Consider the following 21,384-nt stretch of genomic DNA (forward strand, 5'->3'; position numbering starts at 1 on the left):
CATATAACTAACCATAAATATATTAAAAAAATTGCAAGTTGAGGGGAGATGAATGTTATCATGGTATTTAGCAAACTTTTTGGAGTTTAGTGCATTTATCTGTCTTCCATAAGACTCAAACTCTTTTTTTCAGTTAGTGGAAACATACTCTTTTTTTTTTTTGGTCTGACATTCAATACTTTGTTTTCTCATCAAGTGGAAACTCCTGTCATTGCATTATATTATTCATGAAGTGCCTATTATTTCTTAATCCAATATTTGGTTCCTTTCTTTTGTTGTTTCTACCATGGCTTTCTCTTCTTGCTTTTGCTATTCTTCATTATTAGGATTGAAGGTACTGTTTCTGTTTTTTATATGCTTTTTGTGTTTCTTATTTCAGTTTCTATGTTTTATATGATCTTAGTGTTTCTTATTTTATCTCATGTTTTCTTTTGTTGAGTTGAGATCTTCTAGTTATGTTTTTTTACCAATTGGTTAAATTAAGAATTGGTCAGCTTGTGAGTAGGTTTAATCTTTCCTATTAAGATTAATCATGTTGAGTTAATCTATTTTTAAATTTCTAATGTATAAATAACATGTTTGTATCTTTAATTGGTGAATGTTTTGCTTATAATTTTGATTCTATTTCTTAAAGGGACAAAAAATTTCATTCCCTATCAAAAGCAATTGTGATGAGCATTATCTTTGTAACAAACTCATTCTGAAAAGTAAAGTCAACTTAATCAGAGATTGGAGTTTCATAGGAGGAGGATCAAGAAGAATTGTTGTGAAACAAAAAGTTATGAGAATGGCTTCTTATAGAAAAGCTGGTCCAGTATATGCTTCATGTAACCCTTTTTCTGTTCTACCTTTGCTACTTTTAACAAGTTGGTCCAAATTTATTCATGTGTAATAAAGTTTTCAGCATTTTGATTTGTTCTCATTCTCATTTTTAGTTTTATATATTAATTTTTCTCTGCTTTCATGTTGCAGTGTTGTCTGGTTCACAACTTGCTAGCAGTGCCTTTACAGTTGGAACAACAGCAGTACTCCCATTTTACACACTCATGGTTCTGGCTCCAAATTCTGAGCTAGTATGTTTCTTGCTATATTTCTGAAAATCATCGATTCTTTTAGTTCTTGATATTTGTCAATATGTTTATATAAGTATATATCTTCTTAAAATTTGTGCCAACTCATTTAGAAAAAATCGTTTTGTAAGGTGAGAGGAACCTCTAACACATTTTCAGGCTATGTCATCCTATGCAAGATTCTCAATGCACCCTCTCACACTTAAAACTAAACATCTAAAATGAAATATGAGTGACTTTATAGCGAACAATCCAATTCTTAGATAAATACATTTCTGGCTATATTTCATCCAATGTGAAACTTTCAATAAACTCCTCTCATGTCTACAATCAGACATCTGGAGCGTGACTTAAGTAGTCTAATAATGCGTGACCCGGCGAATCTTAATAAACTCTGATACCATCTTAAAATCTGGACCTCTCACCTTAGAAAACTGGCTTATAAATACATATCCAAAATTTGACCCAGTGGATCTCAGATATATGAAGCTTCTATCACTTATAAACATATTTCTAAATCATATCTGATCTAACATGGGACTCTGAACATATCATATGCATAAAAGTATTGTTTCATGCATATATGCTATCACACTAGTAAAAAAAAGTATGCTTGTTGAGTTCTAACTTTTAAGTCTTCTAATGTTGTTCCTTCTCAAACCATGCACTAGCTTTTGATATTTGTGATTCAATATTGCCTAATTCATTTTCCTTGAATGCAAAAATGCAGACTAAAAAATCTATGCAAAGTAATGTGCCATACGCAGTGCTTGGAATTCTATATGCATATTTGTTGTACCTTTCATGGACCCCTGAAACAGTTGAACTGATTTTTGCAAGTAAATATTTGCTACCAGAGGTGTGTATTATATTCATCAATAAAATTATTAAAAGTTTCCCTTTTCAAAATAATTATATTATTTATGACTATGATATCTTTTTTCTTTTTTTTTTTAACTTGGTGCAGCTTAATAGTATAGGAAAAATGTTCTCCAGTGAGATGACTTTAGCCTCTGCATGGATTCATCTGCTTGTTGTTGATCTCTTTGCTGCAAGGTTTTGCCTCTTTTCTTTTCTTTGCTAAACCCTCTCTAATTACATTGACTTCTTGTTCCTCAGTTACTATTAAAATTAAATATGTTTTTAACCCGTGTAAATATACTTTTTTATTTTTTTTTATTTTAGTCTCTGCAAAATAATTTTTGTTTGTAATCCATGAAAACAAAGGCAGAGGGAAGGGGGTGCCACGGTGCCCTAAGTTTTTTTTTAAGTTCTTTTAAGTTATATATTGTCAATTATTATATTGCTATGTGTCTATGATAAATTAATTTAAACAATTTTTATATAAAAATATAATTAAATATGTATTTTGTTTATATTTTAGCATTCGAATATGTCTTTAATTAATAAGTTTAGTTCTTAAATATATATTTCATTAATCAATTTGGTTTATAAAATTACTAATAAAAGAGAGATTTAATGATGTGTTTAATTTCGATATATTTAACAATATAGTAGTTGCACCTCAATCATTTAAGAAAATAAAATGACTTTTTCCTTTTATATAAATATCAGAATTTTGGTCAAAGGATCCTTAGATATTAATACCTGGCTCTGCCGCTCCATGAAAATTAAACATTTTGCTTTTAATAATGCGTGGACAATTTTTTTTATTTTTTTTTTGGATTGTAAGAGATACCCCAACAGATTAAATGTCTTTGCAGACTATACAATGTGAAGTGTACTTACGGGACAATCTTGGTTCTAGTCCATAAAAAGTGACACATATTACTTTACATGGACTAAGTCAAAATGAGAAATATTTATGGTGATTAAACAAATTTAAACCTTATTCTAATTACATGTTTGTGGACATGAATGCAGGCAGGTATTTCTAGATGGACAAGAGAATCAGATTGAGACAAGGCATTCAGTTTCTCTTTGCTTGTTCTTTTGCCCTGTTGGGATTCTTTCTCATGTCATAACCAAAGCAATGACTAAAAATACCAAAGAAAACAAACATGATTTATAGAGGGAACCTGTTTGTAAACTCCTACACAATCAAAATATCAGAAATTCATGTTTGAGTTGAAGTTACTTCTAAATATCATTAGAATTTCTTTTTCACTCAAATCAAAATTATTACAAGTTATATGTTATATCACAAATGTATGTATTCATTATTTTGACTAATCAAAAGTCAGATTTAGCGTCGGCCAAAAGTCATTTTTTTTAATTTTCGTAGTAAATGAACTCTTGTTTTTTCATCCAAACCTGTCATTAAAAATGAGACATCACTTGTGTAAAGACATGTATGAATTTATATGCCAAACATCTTATACTCAAGCATTTTTCTATCTATAGCACGAAATTGAATAAGTATATAGCTGATATTCACATTTATAAAAAAACATCAAACACGATACAAAGAGAAAGGGTGAGATAGAAAAGAAGCCAAGAATAACCAACTCTTTAGCATTCAAAATTTTCATTAAAATGTGTAGTAAGCTCATAAAAGATTTGAAGAAATTTTCTACCAGGATCATGAATAATATGATGTTTTCATCTTTTTTAAACAGATAGTTTCTTCTAAACTAAACTAGGAACTGCTAGACTAATTAATGATCCTGTACAAGATAAAACAATGAACTTTGTAGGCTTAAAAGTGAAGTTCAAACTTCAATCTCCCTAAAGATCAGATCGATCGGCAATAACAATTTTGCCACTGGAAGTCCCCGGAAACGGTCGATAATACATCTTCACAGTGGATATCACCTTTGTTTTGCAACTACTAGTGCACAAAATGAAATTGCCAATGACCGACCAAGTGTAACTCATGATATAACAAGGAGACATGTGTGTCTATAGAATCCATTTGATGTTCCAAAACAGCCTGCCAAAAATTAGACAAAAAAACTTGAGACTCCTTCAGATAAAATTGTTAGCATATAAAATAAAATCTCAGAATATCTTGATATCATGCTAGAATTGCAAAATGTTTATCAAATTTCTAGGTATTTGCAGTAACCATAACGACATTAAGTTGGTTATGTCAGTGAGGCGAATGAAACTAAATAATAATACCAGGGATGCATTTGATAATAGAGGAACGGATCTGATTAATATTTTGTAATTATAGAGATCATTTTGGAATATTGATAATCTAAGGAATTAAGTTGACACAATCCTACATTTTAGGGACCAAAATGGGTTTTTACTCCCAAGAACCATTAAAATCACACCATATAAATTTTCCTAAATATATTTTTTCACAAAAATAGCCTCTAGAAAAAAACAAAATTGTCACCAAATTAGTCCGTGTAGAGAACCAAATTATGACTGAGTTTATTCATTCCACTGTATAAAATAAAATCATGTGTAAACAATTAGTGTCATGTGTCAATTAGATGTACCATACCTATAAATTTAATTAAACAAGAAGCTCAGATTATAAATGCATAGCAGCACATAAACACAATGTAAACAATTTCCAGAAAAGTCACATTTCAAAATGAGAAGTTGAGAATAATACATGTACTTCAAGTAGGTAGTGATGACATATCGGTTGGATTATCAAATTCTCCACTTGATAACTTTGAATTTCGGATAGAATCTTTTTTACTGCGCTCCAATGCCGTTGCTTCATATATCCCTACATAATTCCATTACAAAGAACATTTAACATAACTATTAAAAGAAAATAAAAAGAGAAATTTGAAAAGGATTTACATTAATTACTCCATTCTTCTCTTTTTTAATGAAAAGCTTTACAATGAATTAACAATGAAGTACAACAAACAATTCATGAAACATAAATTTTGAAAATAATATTTAATATTTAAAACATACCAAAACCTAATATTAAGCTGCAAATCACGAAGCCTGTAAGAGAAAAATCCATCTTGTACACAATTTCCATGACGATGATGCATGCACTAGCTGCCATCAAATGCCTTGGTGACGAGAAAACCATGTGCAATCTACAATGAAAGGTAAAAATTTCAATATCTTATGAACCATAATATGTTTTGAATCACCAAATCTCATGCATTAAGTTATTTATACAATTTAGAACTTTCAAATACAATTCGAATCTTACCAGGTCAAATCTGAATTTAAATTTGACCTTATTATAACCAAGCATCTTTCATACATTGCATAAAGTTATACAAATGTGACTAATTTTTGGACAAGGAATTATAATGTCACCAAAACTAAATCGAAGCCAATTTTCCAATAAGAATGATGAGAATGCTATAAAGCACCGACCAGACACAAACATTAGACATGACATAGTAGAAACCAGTAAATCGTAATAATGTAAGAAATTGAATGTACTATATATATTGAATGTACACAGGTTCAAACTAAATTGTTAGTGTGACATAGAGAGAATGTTGCTGCTAGAATGCAACTAGTAATAGTTATCATGTGGAACTTCGTTCGATAATCTAACAAGCATAAGAAGCCTAATAGCCAAAATGCGAAAAAAGCAACTTTCTTTTACTCACTTAACTATTACTAATGGCAATACTATCATGGCATACCTCTCCTCTGCAATACTGTCAGCATAGAATATCACAATATTTCCAAAGAGAATAGTACTGAAGAAGGCCCAAGCCGAGAACGGCAATTTCCCATTGCTTTCAGAAGGTGATCCCTAAAGGAGTCAAAGGTGGGAAAGGAAGATGATTACAGAACAATATGAAAACCACAGCAGTACGAAAAAAAATCCATAATGAGACAAGCATGTCCTAATTTAGACCAAATAAGGAAAACACCATTATAGAACTCACGATGATCACGTCCCACATGGCAATGGGAAACATAAAACATGTCGCGGAAGCAATAGTTAAAGCATGGAGTCGCCTTTTAAGTTGATTCTGAAAACCAAAGATGATCCGGATCAGATATAAGGGCACACGTAAAGCGCCGGAGACTAAACAGAAAATACTTATTGCAAATGACATGAATGTTTGTTACTACCTTGATCGAAACGCGCCTTGCAATCACTCTTCTAAGGGCTGATAAGATACCGGCAATAATAGGAATTAACATTTGCTTCAAGCCCAAAACTTGTTCCGTCTGAGCCTCAGATTCATCTCTATCTTCCCATGGTATATTCAAGTTAAGTTTACAAATTACAACAGTTTGTGAAAAGATAAAAAAGGACGAAAGACTTCACAAACAACAAAAAAGAATACATGTAGCAAACAAGCAAAAGATATAGTAGCAGTCAGTATTGTCAATGGCGGATGGCAGAAGGCCAAAATTCCCCCATATAAACACGCCATCGCAGCCTATGGTGCTGCCATGGCGGACATTCCTTCACAAATTTTCTATAGCGGTTTTCCAGAAACCCGACACCCCATGGCAGAATGGCGCTGCCATTTAACAACATTGGTAGCAGTAGAATTATTAGTCAATTCAAAAAAGAAAATATAACACGATGAGTAAGGATATAGAACGGAGAATATGTCGCCGTGGCCCATCCTTCAGATAGCAGGTAAAATGATGCACACATGGCAATTAGGCCACCTATCTGGTACAAAAATAAGAAAGTACACACCGGATTAGAGAACATCCTAAACTTCTTGCAAACACATCAACCACGAGGGATGAGGGCACATAAGGGTTGAAGCAGTTGAATGACTGAAGTTCAAACTCTAGTGAAGGAGAAAATAGTAACATAACAATTAATATATTAACATTTGTCTAACCAGAAGGGTACATAACATCATTGATATATCATAGTACAACCTAGACATCAATTATATCATCAAAGAAGATTAAATAACGAAGAAAAACATTTGCAGAAAAACCTAACTATTGGAGAATACGTATCTAATTCGATTGGAGCATACAGTTTCATCACGGTATCATTTACAATAATTGAACAGGACTATATGAAGTTTTACCTTTTTCCACAGATGGCCTCTCCTCCCATACAATACTGCAGAGAGTACTCCAAGAACAGCACCCGAATACTCACCCAATATCGCTCTGAATTAATAATAAAAACAATAACTGCAATGAGTTCATATACAAATTAAAAATAATTTACTCGTCAAATCAAGAACCAGTCAATAAATATAATCAAACATGATCAAGAAATAGCTATATAATGGTGGTGGATGACATCAATTGGACTACAAAAAAACTGGAAATCAGTGATCGACGTGACTGAGCATCAGCCACAATGCCGTATTACTCATAAGCTATTACATAGTTAGATTTAGGGCCAGTTTGGATGGCTTATTTGAGCTTAGAGAGCTTATGGAAACAATTGATGACATGTCCATAAGCTATTTCCAGTTTATTTCAATAAGCTCTCCATAATATAGCTTATAGCTTGCATGAAAAGTTGAAGGCAACTTAACTTTGTTTTATCTTTTGTAATAAAAATAGCTTATACATAAGCACTTATATAATAAACGCTTAAACTACAACTGCTTAATGAAGTTGTTTATCCAAACAGTCTCAGAACTTCACATATTAAAGTAGACAACTGAAATTTTCTTTGAGTATACAATAACCAACCTAACTGGTCCACATGATTTCAATCCCTTTCCCCACAAGACAAGATACAGTGTTGTGATAAAACCGTTTATTATCGAAGGCACAACCTACAAGAAAGAAGAAAACGGTATAGTTAAGGAATGTACGTATCATGTTAAAATCAACGTAGAATTTTACGCTTGTTCCTTAGTACTCTATGCTGAAGTAGAAATTTAAGTTTACCTGTGTATTGGAAAGTGGTCTTCCCTTCCAAGGCTTTTGCAAAATCAAAAATAGGATAGATGCAGGAGCGAGACAGGTAAAAAGAAAAAGAACAACCGAAGCTCCAGTTTGTGATAAGTAGCGGAACATCGAGTATATCGACCATATCCTCAAGAAATTTGCAACAACATGAATTATCTGCAATGGCGTATGTCTACAGAGCGAAAAAAATATAACCAAATCAAACCAAGTCAAGACTTCAAGTACACTATTCCTCATCTACTGAAGTCTCAAAATTTAGTTAGTTAATCACTATTTCATCACAGTATAGAAAAATGTCACCAAATTCGGATATTCTTAGGTATAATAACCACTAAAAGCATAAGACAAACAATATATTGGAAACACAAATCATTTAACAGATGCTTTTTCTAAGTAATTAAAAGAGTTTAATAGTGTGGATAAAAATGTTCTTCACTGTCCTTAATACACTCATTAGCAAAGGATAGATTGAATCTCAAATTCTCAATAACTAAGAATAATACTCTCACATTACCTTCAAATTTACCCACAAAACAAATTGATACTACTGCAATGTAGTAGTACCAGTACCAACACCTCAGATTGAAAACGTGTTAATGTTCGACACTGGCATGACACTGCCACATGTGGATACATTAAATCACTTTCATTTTTTAAATTATTATCGGTGCCTGCCTACTTGACAGTGTAAGAGTCATATCCAGTGTCCATATTTGTTTCAATGATTCATAGCTATACACCATAGTAAACATCGCTTCAAATAATTATCAAAATAATGACATAGTAGCTACAATCTAGTACTTAAAACAACTGAACCATTAAGGTTAGAGCTTTAAGAAAACAACAAAACATCATCAATGCACCTTAACACACTCCAAATTGAAACAAAAAATATACAGCTAAAAAATATCACAATTAAAACCGTTCATAGATCTTCAAAAATAAAAATTAAAATCCTTTTTTTTTCCTCTTAGTTTGAACCAACGCTCGAAAATGAGCCATACCCAGAATTGATTATGACTAAATTATTCCAAAAAAAATAAAGAGAGAAAAAATGTAATTAATTTTTTGGGTTTACCTGAAATGATTAGGAGGAGAACCTCGATCATCTGACAAATGATTTGGGGACATCATTGTGATTTTGATTTCAAATCAAAAAACAAACAATTTTTGTTCAAATCACAAATCCATCATGGCTGATTTCTTCATCTTCTCTACTTTCTTGCTCAAGTTTTTTCAGTTGATTTTGATTTTTTTTTTTTTGGTTCTTTGGTAAAAACAAAAAACACTGGTATATTTCTACAACACCCCCTTATTTGTTAACTGAACCCCATTCTACCTCTAATTTTTGGATTGCCCAAACGACCCAACTTTAAGAATAAGAGTGTATTTGTTACTTTTATTTTTTGTAAAAAGTTATTTTTACAAAAAAATTAAAATCCGGCTGTTTTTAGTAATTTATTAAAAAAAGGTTATTTTTTACTATTGATTTTTGAAAGAATAAGAGTTTTTTTTTTGACAAAGAATAAGAATGTATTTGTTACTTTTTTTTCGTAAATTTTTTTTTCAAAAAATATAAAATCAGGCTGTTTTTATTAATTTCTTGAAAAATGTTATTTTTAACTATTGATTTATGAAAAATAAAATTATATTTTTTATTACAAAGTTACTAAATGTATAATTTATGTCACATATTCTAAAAAGTGTGTAAATCTACTATCAGAATTGAATCTTGTGCAATTTTAACTTTAAATATATTCTGAAACTGTGTAATTCAAAATTTCCGGTAGTTGAAAGATAATGTTAGTACTTATTTTTACTCCTTTTTTAATGTATTTTTCCTTTAAAACTTCCATCATTCATACTCCTTTTAATGATTTTAATGATAGTTAAACTTTGTAGCTTGATTGAAGATTGATAATCTTTGTGTATGCTATGAATTAGTAATTTTATGAAATGATTTTATAGTTTTTTATATAGGGAAATGATTTTAAGGTTAGTAAGAGATGGTTTATGTCAACTAAAATGTTATTGTTAGTAAATTACATTCTATGATTGTTCATGACTTATAGATCTTGTAAAATATTTTTAAAAATAAAAATAATTTATATTCTATGATTGTTCATTACTTAAATCTTGCAGAATATTTTTTAAAATAGAAACGTTAATGAAACATATCATAAAAAATATACAAGTAATAAAGAAAAATCACCGCCACTTTGCAAAATTATTCTACTATTAATGAAAAGTCTTCTATAGAAGTGATTTCAAAAGAAAAAGAAATATACAAGCACTTAAAGACTTCAAAACCTACATGATTTGATGCACACTATAATATTTTGTATGTATGAGAATGCTTCAAAAAGTGTTGTTTAAACTAAATATTGATTTTTCTTTTGACAATAATTTTTGAATTGTTGTGGACTAGAATGTTTAATTTTTACTTATTATAGAGAACACTAACAAAAAAAACCAGCCTCATTGATATATTATAGACAACAATTTTGAAATTACTTTATGACAATAATTTTTAGCCATCATTGTTTATAATAATTACAACTCGTGAAACAATAATTAAAACTGGTGGTATTGTTATTAAATAGTAGTTAGCTAATCTCCAACAAATAAGGATAACTACATATGTGATATAAAATATCTTCCAAATATGTTGTACCATGGATTAAGAAAAATATTTTGTGCTAATTTGTAGTTAACCTTAAAAAACACAACAAATCTCTGGCTGGTTCATAGGTAAAAATTGTTTAAACTTTTGATTCCCTAGAGGCATATCTATTTCATACCTAATTTTCAACTAATCCTAAAACATTCATAATTTGAAACTATTTAAATTACTTTTGAATTTTAAAGTTCTTTTAAATTGAAATAGATAGAGAAATTTCATAAAAGATCATAGAAAGAGTACCGAGTTAGAGAAATTGAAATTGATATTCTATTTTATAAAAATTATATAACATTATTTGAGTGAAATTTGAGGTCAATTACATTAAATATTAAATATAATCATAATTCAGAGCTAGAGAGTTGGACTGGCTCAAACATGAAGAAGCCCTTCCATCATATGTACATTAATTGCAGATATCATAGGCAATTAGGCATAAATCCTTATCAACTTCATTGATTATCAACTTCATTGATTATCAACACAACATAGATGGTCATAATTTTGTGAAACTAGTTTGATTTATATGATTAAGAGCTATATCAATCATCAAAGTTGTAATATAAAGCTAGATCGTGGAAAAGATTAATTAGAAACAGTTGATAAACCTTTTAAATATCTAAACAAAATATAGACTAGCTCGTATCACCGTACTAATGTTGAGGCTTTAGTTTAAAAAGTAAAGGAAAAAAGAAATATTTATAATTATATCATATTAAAATGAGGCAGAGTTTAAAACTAAGAAAGACGCCATAAACAAAATGTCATAATTTGAGGACAAGGGATCTATTTGAACTTTTTCATATAACCACCATAAGGTTAGTTCTTTCTGGATGTTGCAAGTAGAGTCAGTCACATAGTGTTTCAAACAATTAAGGATCCAAATTGAAAGCAAAGTGAAGATACAATGCCTTTTTTACACAAATAATTTTTTTCTATCTAGCACCATTATGTTGAGGGTGAATTGGGACGTCAATGTTAAAGATACGGTATCTTTTTGCTACAAATAATCCTGAAACTCGCAAGACGTGTACTCACCACCAAAATTAGAACAAAAGATTTTAATGCTGGCTTGAAGCTAATTTTCAACATAGGCTAAAAATTTCTTCAACATTGAGAAAAGACTTCAACCTTAAATTTAAGAAAATATATCCAAGAAAAACAATTATAATAATCAATAAAAGTCGCAATATTTATAATAAGCATGAGAAACAACATGAGACATATCCCAAATATCACTATGAACCATATCAAAACATTTGAAAGCATGGTGAGAAGGAAAATGACGTGTTTTACTTTGAGGAAGTTTGCAAACCAAACAACGAGAAGAGGAATTACAAATGAAATTTTTAGTTCCCAAACAATCCATTTTTAAGTAAATGAAACAAAATACTAGAATTTAGATGACCCAATTTCCTATGTCAATTCTCAAACATATTCAAAACACCATTGCAAGCAAAAGACAAATGATTAGAAATAAATTGAACCGGAAATAGTCTTCCCATTTTACGCCCCTTTGCGATCACAAGACAATTAGCCCGAGAAAAATTAACCCAAGACAATTGTTGTCCACTAATTGATCAACAAATAATAAGTTTGAAGCAAGTCCAGGAGATACAAGCACATCCTGAAAATAAGGGTTTATGTCATGGAAACTAGTGATAAGAAGAATATTACCATCAACAATTTGAATTTTCTGAGTACCATGATAAAAATTTATATTGTGCAAGGATTCAAAAATTCCCATCATATGATTGGATGATTGGATGCACCAGAATCCAGAAACCATGGATGAGAAACAATAGAAGACTTACCCTAAATGTCAAAGGCTGAAAAGGCTTAAAGTACCATTTGTTGAATCATTTCAGGTTGTAGAACACCACCATTAGTTGGTTGAAGCATGAAATACATGCACCAGATGTTGTTTTGGTTGTGGGGGACATGTGGAACAGTCAAAGATGATATGGCTATGCTGGTTGCAATAATTACAAAAAATTTTATTGCATTTTCGAGCAACATGTCCAAGTTGTTTGCAAGAAAAACATTGTATGTGACGCATATCATGACCTTTACCTCTACTCTAGGCAATTATCACATGTTCAGAAAAGGGTAGCATCATTAGACATAGTTCTATGAGTAAGTAGACGTTGCTCCTCCATAAGAAGTTCACCAACACATGTATCCAAAGAAGCGCTACAGATAGCCTGAAACTCTAGTCAAAGTTTCATGATAAATATATACCACTTACTAGTGTCATAGACTTCTTGGACAACAGGGAGTTAGGTTTTGAGAGCATCAACATATAAAATGGCAGAGTGTTCGATTCACAAATTCAAAAAACAAAAATAATACTCTTGAATGGATATATTACATTGTATGTAATTGACTATCTCCAATTGAAAATGTTTGGCTATATTATCTTAGTTCTAAATGCACTTCAAATAATTTCACATTTCTTTTGCAGTAGAGAAAGAGTGCAAATTATTGATCATAGGGATATCAATAATACTAAGAATTCAAAAAATAATCTAAGCCTCTTTGACTTCCCACACATCTAAGAGAGTTTTCTCTGTTGGCGTCTTAAAATTCCAACAATAATAGTCTCACCAATTACAACCGCTTACAATTGTTAATTACAAATATCATGTTGTCTAATTTGTTTAGCTTAATAAGGAAAGGAAGATAAATACAATTAAGGAAACCAATCTTTCCCTTATTAACAATATCAACCTTTGCACTTCAGTTTCTTTATATTCATTTGGACTGAACATCATGTTTATACAACAAAAATAAGAAAGCAAATTGAAGAAAAGTAATTAACAAGCTCTACTTAATATATTTTCAACCATTTGTACCAATCTCTATAATAAAATAGAATAATTAACGATAATTGTTTAGTTAATTGATACATAAATGAAAATCATTTATCAAATCTACATTGTGGAATGATAGGTATATCAAAATCCAGCTATTTACGGCTCATTGTTTTGAAAACATGATTCTGTACATAGGCGCACCACGCTCTAAAACATGTTTTTCCCAATCTGACCTAACTCCAAATGGATTTTCATCAAGCCAATCACTTTGGTCATTGAATTGGCCATGCTCCAAAACAATCTTACCCTTGCCATATCTCAAAAATTGTTCTTTCATTCTTATTGCAACTTCTTTTACATCGGATTGCAAAAAAACCTGATCAATGTTGAGAATCTAACAAGGCTCAATATTATGAAACTCAATACTATTTGAAGAATACAAGTTGGAGTAAATAATTGCTCGACACTTCAAAGTATTACTAAACAAAAGAGACACAATGAATATAGTACAAAAAACCAATGTTGTCAATTGCAGATAACGGAAAATAGTGATTTCTTCAAAGTTCTACTATGCCACAATACTATAGTGCTGTTATAATTGTTATTTGACCACACTTTGTACTAAATAACATATTACAAAACAATATTTGTTCATTTTAGCTACACTATACATGCTATTTGACAACACTGCTGAAAAGGAATGGAAATTGTCTCACATTGCTTGGAATTGTAAAGAAATGGAATTGTAAATGAAGAGGGAGCTCAAGGCTATATATAGAACTCTAGTTTTTCATTACAATTTGCACCGGTCATAAACACTTGTTTACATCTGACTTTTTTTTTCTCTCTTGTTTTAGAGTTTTGTGAGTCAGTTAGATATTCTCTTTTGAGAGTGTGGTTGTATTAGAGGGTGTGAGGTATTTGATTGAAGTCTATGTGTTGTAACAATCTTTACATATTGTTATTCTCTTGCGGTTTTGGAGTTTCCACGTTATTTTCTTGTATTTTGATTGTTATTTAATTTTCTCTTTTTATTCATTTTTCCAACAAAAAACAACCATTTTTCCTCAAATGTGACAAGAAAACGATTTTATAAGATCAATGAAATTCAAGTGAAGAACTTCTTCATAATTTAATTACCTTTCCACCAAATGCTAGAAGATCCACTACTGCTTCAATTAAAGATCTTTGCAGCATTCTCCATCTATGTTCAGGTTTATTGAAATCAGGATTTGGACACTGCAAAAGAAAAATAAAGGCAAAATGAAGATTAGGCTTTGGTGATTGATGGTGAAAGGAAAATAATTGCATAAAAATATGTGATAACTAATTACATCAAATTTGAAATGTAATGAAATATATTTAATTAAAAATGTGATAAATAATTACATCAAAATTCTTTTTTGGCACTTTGTTCTTTTCCTGAGTTAGGTTTATATCCCTCTGGTTTTTGTTTTCTTTTTAATAAATTTGTAGGATAAAAAAAATTACATCAAATTTGAGCATGACCTGTATTGATACAAGAACTAACACTCCTGGATAAGTAGAAACGATTGACCGAAACGTTGATGTCGCATTTGTAGCGATGAAGTGCCTAAAATTGATAAATCAGAAAAGCAAAGCTTAGAAAATTAGACAATATAATGAAATCCAAAGTATGAAAGAACTAACAAAATTAGAGATGTATGATTAATTAAATGTGACCTTAAAATAAATACAGAATGTTTTTCTATCACATGATATTCAACTATGAAAAAACAATTATTTAATGTAATCTAATACAACTAAAAACAAAAAAGATGCAGCATCTATTATTCCTATGAAAGCAAAAACATTACCCATTCTTTATGCCAAACTGTTGAATAGAATCCAGACAGCGCGCAACAAGCTGAAAAATATGTTTATGTTTAAAGAAAAAAAAATAGATAACTAAACACAGTAGCAGAAAAGGGAATTTGGATTCAAGTCACGGGATTCTGCATTCACGTAGCCGGAACATTGGTGGTCGTGTGATCGAGATCGGACAGTCCAAAATAAATACAGTTTTTTATTTTATTTTATAATAATTTCAACTATTGAGCTTGAAGTTGGACCGTTTGATCTCAATCAACGACCATCAATGTTCCGACTGTGGGGAATCTCTGACCGAAGTGAATCCAGGACCCAAAAAAGGCAGGGTATGGAACAAGAATGGAACCTTTTCATTCATCTCCAAACCAAGAAAGTTCAAATTTTTCCTTCTTTTAGCCATTTCAAGAAGAAAAAGGCCATTGCCTGTCATTTAGAGCTCAAATATTAAATTTTCTATAATAAACTCATGGAATGTTTTACAACAATGCTATTATGGTTAAAGGTAAATGTATATATAAGGATAATGTGCTATCATCTATTGCTAATATATTTTAGTGTTTGGGAATATACTGATCACAAGTTTCTCTTTTTTTTTTTTGACAAAATAAATTTCATTCAAATGCTAAAATGAGAATAATACAATCAAATTGATCATGAGTTGGAACATTTCCTATATCAAATTGATCACAAGTTTCTAGTTGCACAGTTTTACTAGATATATGCAAATAATAAGCATTATTATATATAAAAAAAAGTACCACTTCCTATATCAACCACAAGAGATTGAGTTGGGTCAGAGTGTATGTTGTTCCAGTTGATTTCAAAAGGGTATGCCTGCAAAAATGTGACTATCATAAGTGGTAATATCATCGAAGCAGAATTTTTTTTAGCACTTTGCATTGCTTAAAGCAAGATTGGATACATCAACACAATAATTTAAGATGCTAACTTCAACAATTTACCACAAAAAATGCTCATGGCTCAGTTAGCTTTGTTATTTCTCTCCCATTTCAGTCAGGGTATGAGATATTGAATTGAAATAATGCAGACAGTTTAATGAGTTAATGCCCAAATTGGTCTTTGAAATTGTAGGACTGTATCAATCTAGTCAATCGCAGTATCGATATTCTAAAATGATAAATTAAAAAGTTTTAATCAAATTTGTCCCTTTGTTGGTATTTGTAAAGACTAGAATGACACTAAGTTGATAATATTGGGGATGAATTTGAAACCAAGTGAATAATGTCAGGGATGCATTTGATAACCGATCTAGATAGAGGGATGAACATGATTAACATTTTGTGATTCCAGCGATTGTTTTGGAATATTGATAATGTAGAAAAATAAGTTGATACAACCCTACAATTTCAAGGACCAACTTTGGTATTTATGCAGTTTAATGAATGGTTAGTGTAATATTAAGAAAGTTAGTCCTCTACAAAAAAATTGGTGGCTTAGTCCATATAATTCAAGCACAATAGGCCTAAAATATGAAGTAGATGAGTAATATAAACATACTCTATCAACAGCCATAACACCAGGAAGCTTTCTTCCTTTGAAAAATTCCCATACTACCGAAGCATTCTCAATCATATTTATCGAGGACAGCGAACTTTTTTCTTGTCTCACAAGATTGCATGCTGTAGTCCCAACCACAGTTGTTTCGCAGTTTCCTTGGCTTAGTCGATCAAGAATTTTCGCCAATTTAAATGCTCCTTTTGTGTGTTCACTTGAATCACCAAATTTCACTGGACCAATCCAAACTATTTTCTGTAATTGATTCAAAGAAAAAGTGAAGTGGTTGTTTGTTACAATTCAAATTGAAGAATAAACCATTATCTTAAAATGAAAAATATTACTATAAATTTTACAAATATTTCTATTGCATGACATTGATTACATGCACAAAGGATCTATTCAAATTGACTTGTTTGAGCTTATTTACTAACATAAGCACTTTTGAGATTGTTGGGACTTGGGAGAGTTTACGAAAACAACTTATGACATCTTTATAAGTTCACCAGGATAGCTTATAAAAATAATTTATAGTTTATATAAAAAAACAGTTTGACTTTATTTTATCTTTTGATAGTCAACTCTAGCTATTTACCATTGACACTTTAGATTGAAGACGTGTTCTAGTCCAACATATTTAAGTGTTCAACACGACATGACATTGACATCTGTGATTACATACAATCACCTCTATTTTCTTAAAACTATTATCGCTGTCAGTGCCAGTGTTGTATGTCTATGTCTGCATCAATGCTTCTAGATCCTAAGATACTTCGATACACATTAAGAAATTAAACCAACAGTAGTGTATGTTGAAAATTGAGGTATAAATAAATTACTATTATACCTTACAATTTGTAAGCATGGAATCTATTTCATCCAATGATTCAGGTCCAAGATCAACAGGCACCCAACCTAGATCAAAGTTAAATATGTGTCAAGTTTATTTGCTTAATAAAACAATGTATGACTTATATTATTCAAATAAAAAAACTGTATTTAACAATTTGAAGAAAATCTCACCATCCAAAAGTCCATGAGAAGGAAATACATGCAATTGCTTTGGATCATATTTATTCCTGCACCAAAAATCTTTTGGATACGATATCTGCACACCGTTATTGCGAGCAAGTCTCACTATATCTAGAGCTTCACTAAATGCCTTACGGTCCACCAATTCAATAGGAACTGATACTCCTACTGCTTGCATTATTTGAAATGACATCATTCCAACAAAAACAAAACCCTGGCATCTGGATGCTAAAAACCGAAAGGAAGCTGCTTTCTCGGCGAGATTACCTCCTCCCATCTGAATTGTACGAGAAACCAATGGTGAATAGCTTTATTGATAAGACGACTTGAGGCTATCTTGAAGAGTTATTTCTCCCAGTGTTGTCATTCGCGGATGACAGAAAATAGCAATTTGTTCAAATTTTGTCACTTTACAGTGCTACATCATTGCTACAGGTGCTATTTGACAACACTGATTTCTCATAATCATAACTAATGCTATAGCAGCAGAAGAGGCGTACAATAGCTACAAATGGCTTCTTGCTGGCTTCTTCTAAATTCTTCGCAAGACAAAGCTTTTCCTCAAAGTGAAATCCAGCTATAGAGGCATAGCAGAAACGCGTAACGCCGACAGTTGATGCTAGAACTTTATGAGTGTTGGAGAAGGAGTCGTTGACGAAGATATCAACTCCTGACGATAATACTCTAGCAAACTTCAAACAATTAGCAACTTCGTCTTTGAGATTATAAAGATTCTCAAGAAGATAGATATTCTCTTTCTCGAGACCTTTAATCTCTGGTAGCTTGTTATAAGAAATGCCTTGCACTGGATAGACTTGCATTTGGAGAATTGTTGATAAGAAATCTATAACATTGAGATAATCAATTATCTAATATGCAAGCTCAAACAACTTGTTCATGTCATTAAACTATGATTGCAATTTCATATAATAGCCAAACTTCAAGTGGCAAATAAACACAAGGATTGCAAGAAAGTCTTTACCTGCGACCGATTCAGTGTGAAGTTCTGAAGTATTTGTTTTCCAATCACTGACAAGGACGATCTTTGCACCGGCTTCATGTAAATATTTAATTGTAAACATTGCATTAAAATCTGATTGATTCTTCTGGTTATACTCTTGCTTGAGAAATAACTTAGAGTCAAATCTGACCATGACGACTTTTTGAAAAAGCTCCTCCCGAGGAAATTCTCTAAGAGTTTGTATATGAGGAATACCATTCAACTCTTCTCTATTATTAATGTAAATCTAACAGTAAAACCATAATAATTAGAGCCACATAAAAACTATACAGCCAAAGAATGCATCATTTCATTAAGAACACAACAACCATGCCTAGCCGACAACGATAATCATTAAAAAAAGAAACTTGATATCAAAGCTGATAAGACCTGACTTGAGGTTCAACCAGTGTTGCCAATTGCAGATTGCGGAAAATAGCGGTTTGTTCAAATTCCGATATGCTATAGCCGCTATTTGTTCAAAACCTTTGTACTAAATCAAGCCTCATGGAATAATAGCGGTAAGATAAAATTCCCCTATTCTATAGCGCCACTGTTGCTGCTATTTGACAATGCTAGATTCATAAGTTACATCATTTTCACCCTATCCCTTCATAATTGAATTAAATTTCTAGACAGTTTTTGATGATCTTGTGTAACAAAAGAAAGCAAAAGCATCCAAGTGAGAGTGACAACAATATTTCCTCCTATCCTAAAAGCAAAAATATCAGAAACAGGGAACCTATATAAGTTGCTAAAAATGCGACAACATTGTCCAATTTCTTTCATATCAGGCATAAAATTTCTCTTGAAACAATTTTGAATAGGGCACTAAAGAGAATCCATGATTACAGATAAAGTATGTGCCTCATATCCATAAATTATGAAAATGGAAAATTGAAAATCAAGTTCATGCATTTATAATAAAGTACTTAATCACACAATGATGAAATATGAACAAAAGAGAGGCCTGTAAATAAACTATATTACCTTATGGTTGAATGACTTGGCAACATGACCTGCTAATTCCCCACTGCCTGTCACAAATAACATCCAATTAATACAAAAAAAATGGAGAATTTAAAATAAAATCATTTAGTAAAATAAAACAACCTTGCATAGCCAAAAGGACACCATTATATTTCTGAAATTTGGCAACTTTTCCATCATAAGAACATGTTTTACTATGTTTAAGCAACTTGGGACAATCATAGAAACATGAAATGTTTAAGAAGACTGGTCCTTTGAGAATATTCATAAGGAGAGCCGTCAAATTTCACAAGATTGATATCTGCAAGTTGTGAGAACACTCGACAAATAAAAATTGAATTAAGAGGAAAATAAGAAATAAGAAGCACCATTAGTAGTACACATCATCCACTTACTTCATGACACAAGCATTTAGATAAAGAGTAACCAACAATAGTTCTCAAATAGCTGCTATTATATCGACAAAGTGTGCTATATATATTGCAGTCGAATTTGAACAAACTACTATTATTCTGCAATATGCTAAGTGTTATTAAATGGTGGTTATAGCGGAGCTATAACTCTGTAGCCTCTAATGCATCAGTACTTCTAAAATGGGGAAATACATGGGTACTCGGCATGGAACCATACTCATGGGTACTCTATTTTTGCTCATTATTTCATTGTTAGTGAAATTGTCGATTTCCTTATATATTAATATAATATAATTTGAGTTTTTTTTTTCTTCTTGTAACCAAATACAGTTTTTGATTTTTTTATTTTTTTTAACTTTTTATTGTGATTTATATTGTAAATTAAATAATTTAACTCTACAAAATTCATGTTTTTGATTTACTTTGAATTTTTTAAAATACTGTATCTCGTACTCACCATTATCGTAATCGTATCTATGCATCATACTACTTAACATAGAGAAATTTGAACAAAACACACACTAACATAACAGCAAAATTAACAACATTGTCCAACAAACCCACACGCTCACAGAATAGCAAAATTGAAAGGAAATGAAAAAAATACAATAAAATTGAAGAAACAAGAGATTAATGTTTATGTTGGAAGTGAAACACACCTTAGAAGTTAGAACATGTTTGTGTCTTGGCCATTGTTGCTTAACAGAAACAGTGAAGAAGATAGATGCTATGATAAAACGGCGGGAATAGATGTCGTTTTCGTTTTAAATCATGTAAAGCCCAGGCCCACTTTCTCATACTTAGCGGCCCACGTTTGGTTTCTCAAATTATTTTCTGATTTCATTTTTAAAGTTGTTAGCTAAACCCAAAAATTGGTATTATACTTCTACATTAGAATTATCCCATAAATACCCTTCTCAAAATTTAACATTTTTTTTCCAAATATTTTTGTGCTTATCATAAAGATTACGTTTATAAGAGTTATCATAAAAGTCATCTGAAACAATTATAAAACTAACAGTTTTGCAGGTGACTTATTTTGAACTGCAAAATAAATTAGGATTAATATTTTAATATAAAATTATGAGACAAAATAGGAGTTGAAATTCCTTCAAATACTTAAAAATATATCTTTAAAAGGAAAAAGCGGAAAAAAAAACAAAAAATATATTTAATATTCAATATTTTTCATGATTGATATTTTTCTTTGTCGTAAAAGTCACTTTTAACAACTTTATGGTATAAATAAAATGAT

General features: G+C 30.9%; 3 protein-coding genes across 5 annotated transcripts; 1 reads left to right on the plus strand and 2 right to left on the minus strand.

Annotated features, from left to right (window-relative positions):
* Positions 1-104: 104 nt before the first annotated feature.
* On the plus strand, positions 105-3,197 carry LOC101505667 (protein ABA DEFICIENT 4, chloroplastic-like). 2 transcript variants are annotated; one of them, XM_004516609.4, is made up of 6 exons: positions 105-334; positions 635-866; positions 973-1,073; positions 1,801-1,929; positions 2,038-2,126; positions 2,955-3,197. In XM_004516609.4, the coding sequence occupies exons 1-6, from the start codon at positions 287-289 to the stop codon at positions 3,100-3,102; spliced, it is 747 nt and encodes a 248-aa protein (XP_004516666.1). In that variant the 5' UTR covers positions 105-286; the 3' UTR covers positions 3,103-3,197. The 2 variants fall into 2 exon arrangements, with proteins under 2 accessions (XP_004516666.1, XP_004516667.1); XM_004516610.4 differs by having other exon boundaries at positions 111-334; positions 635-827.
* Positions 3,198-3,513: 316 nt separating this feature from the next.
* LOC101505335 (uncharacterized) lies at positions 3,514-9,153 on the minus strand. Its single transcript, XM_004516608.4, has 11 exons — positions 8,911-9,153; positions 7,812-8,004; positions 7,611-7,696; positions 6,989-7,073; positions 6,534-6,612; positions 6,057-6,187; positions 5,867-5,953; positions 5,618-5,730; positions 4,920-5,050; positions 4,603-4,722; positions 3,514-3,963 (listed from the first exon to the last, which is right to left on the minus strand). Exons 1-10 carry the CDS (start codon positions 8,964-8,966, stop codon positions 4,610-4,612), a joined length of 1,074 nt encoding a protein of 357 aa, XP_004516665.1. The 5' UTR covers positions 8,967-9,153; the 3' UTR covers positions 3,514-3,963; positions 4,603-4,609.
* A 4,175-nt stretch (positions 9,154-13,328) lies between these two features.
* Positions 13,329-20,927, minus strand: LOC101504483 (uncharacterized). Of its 2 annotated transcripts, XM_004516607.4 has the most exons (14): positions 20,789-20,927; positions 19,840-20,017; positions 19,717-19,763; positions 18,709-18,973; positions 18,227-18,570; positions 17,718-18,003; positions 17,542-17,609; positions 16,698-16,949; positions 15,938-16,013; positions 15,526-15,602; positions 15,167-15,216; positions 14,838-14,922; positions 14,469-14,567; positions 13,329-13,704 (listed from the first exon to the last, which is right to left on the minus strand). In XM_004516607.4, exons 2-14 carry the CDS (start codon positions 19,982-19,984, stop codon positions 13,492-13,494), a joined length of 2,007 nt encoding a protein of 668 aa, XP_004516664.1. In that variant the 5' UTR covers positions 19,985-20,017; positions 20,789-20,927; the 3' UTR covers positions 13,329-13,491. The 2 variants fall into 2 exon arrangements, with proteins under 2 accessions (XP_004516664.1, XP_073220984.1); XM_073364883.1 differs by lacking the exon at positions 20,789-20,927 and having other exon boundaries at positions 19,717-19,759; positions 19,840-19,957.
* Positions 20,928-21,384: the final 457 nt, after the last annotated feature.

This window comes from Cicer arietinum, chromosome 2, assembly GCF_000331145.2.
Source record: "Cicer arietinum cultivar CDC Frontier isolate Library 1 chromosome 2, Cicar.CDCFrontier_v2.0, whole genome shotgun sequence".
Lineage (NCBI taxonomy): Eukaryota > Viridiplantae > Streptophyta > Magnoliopsida > Fabales > Fabaceae > Cicer > Cicer arietinum.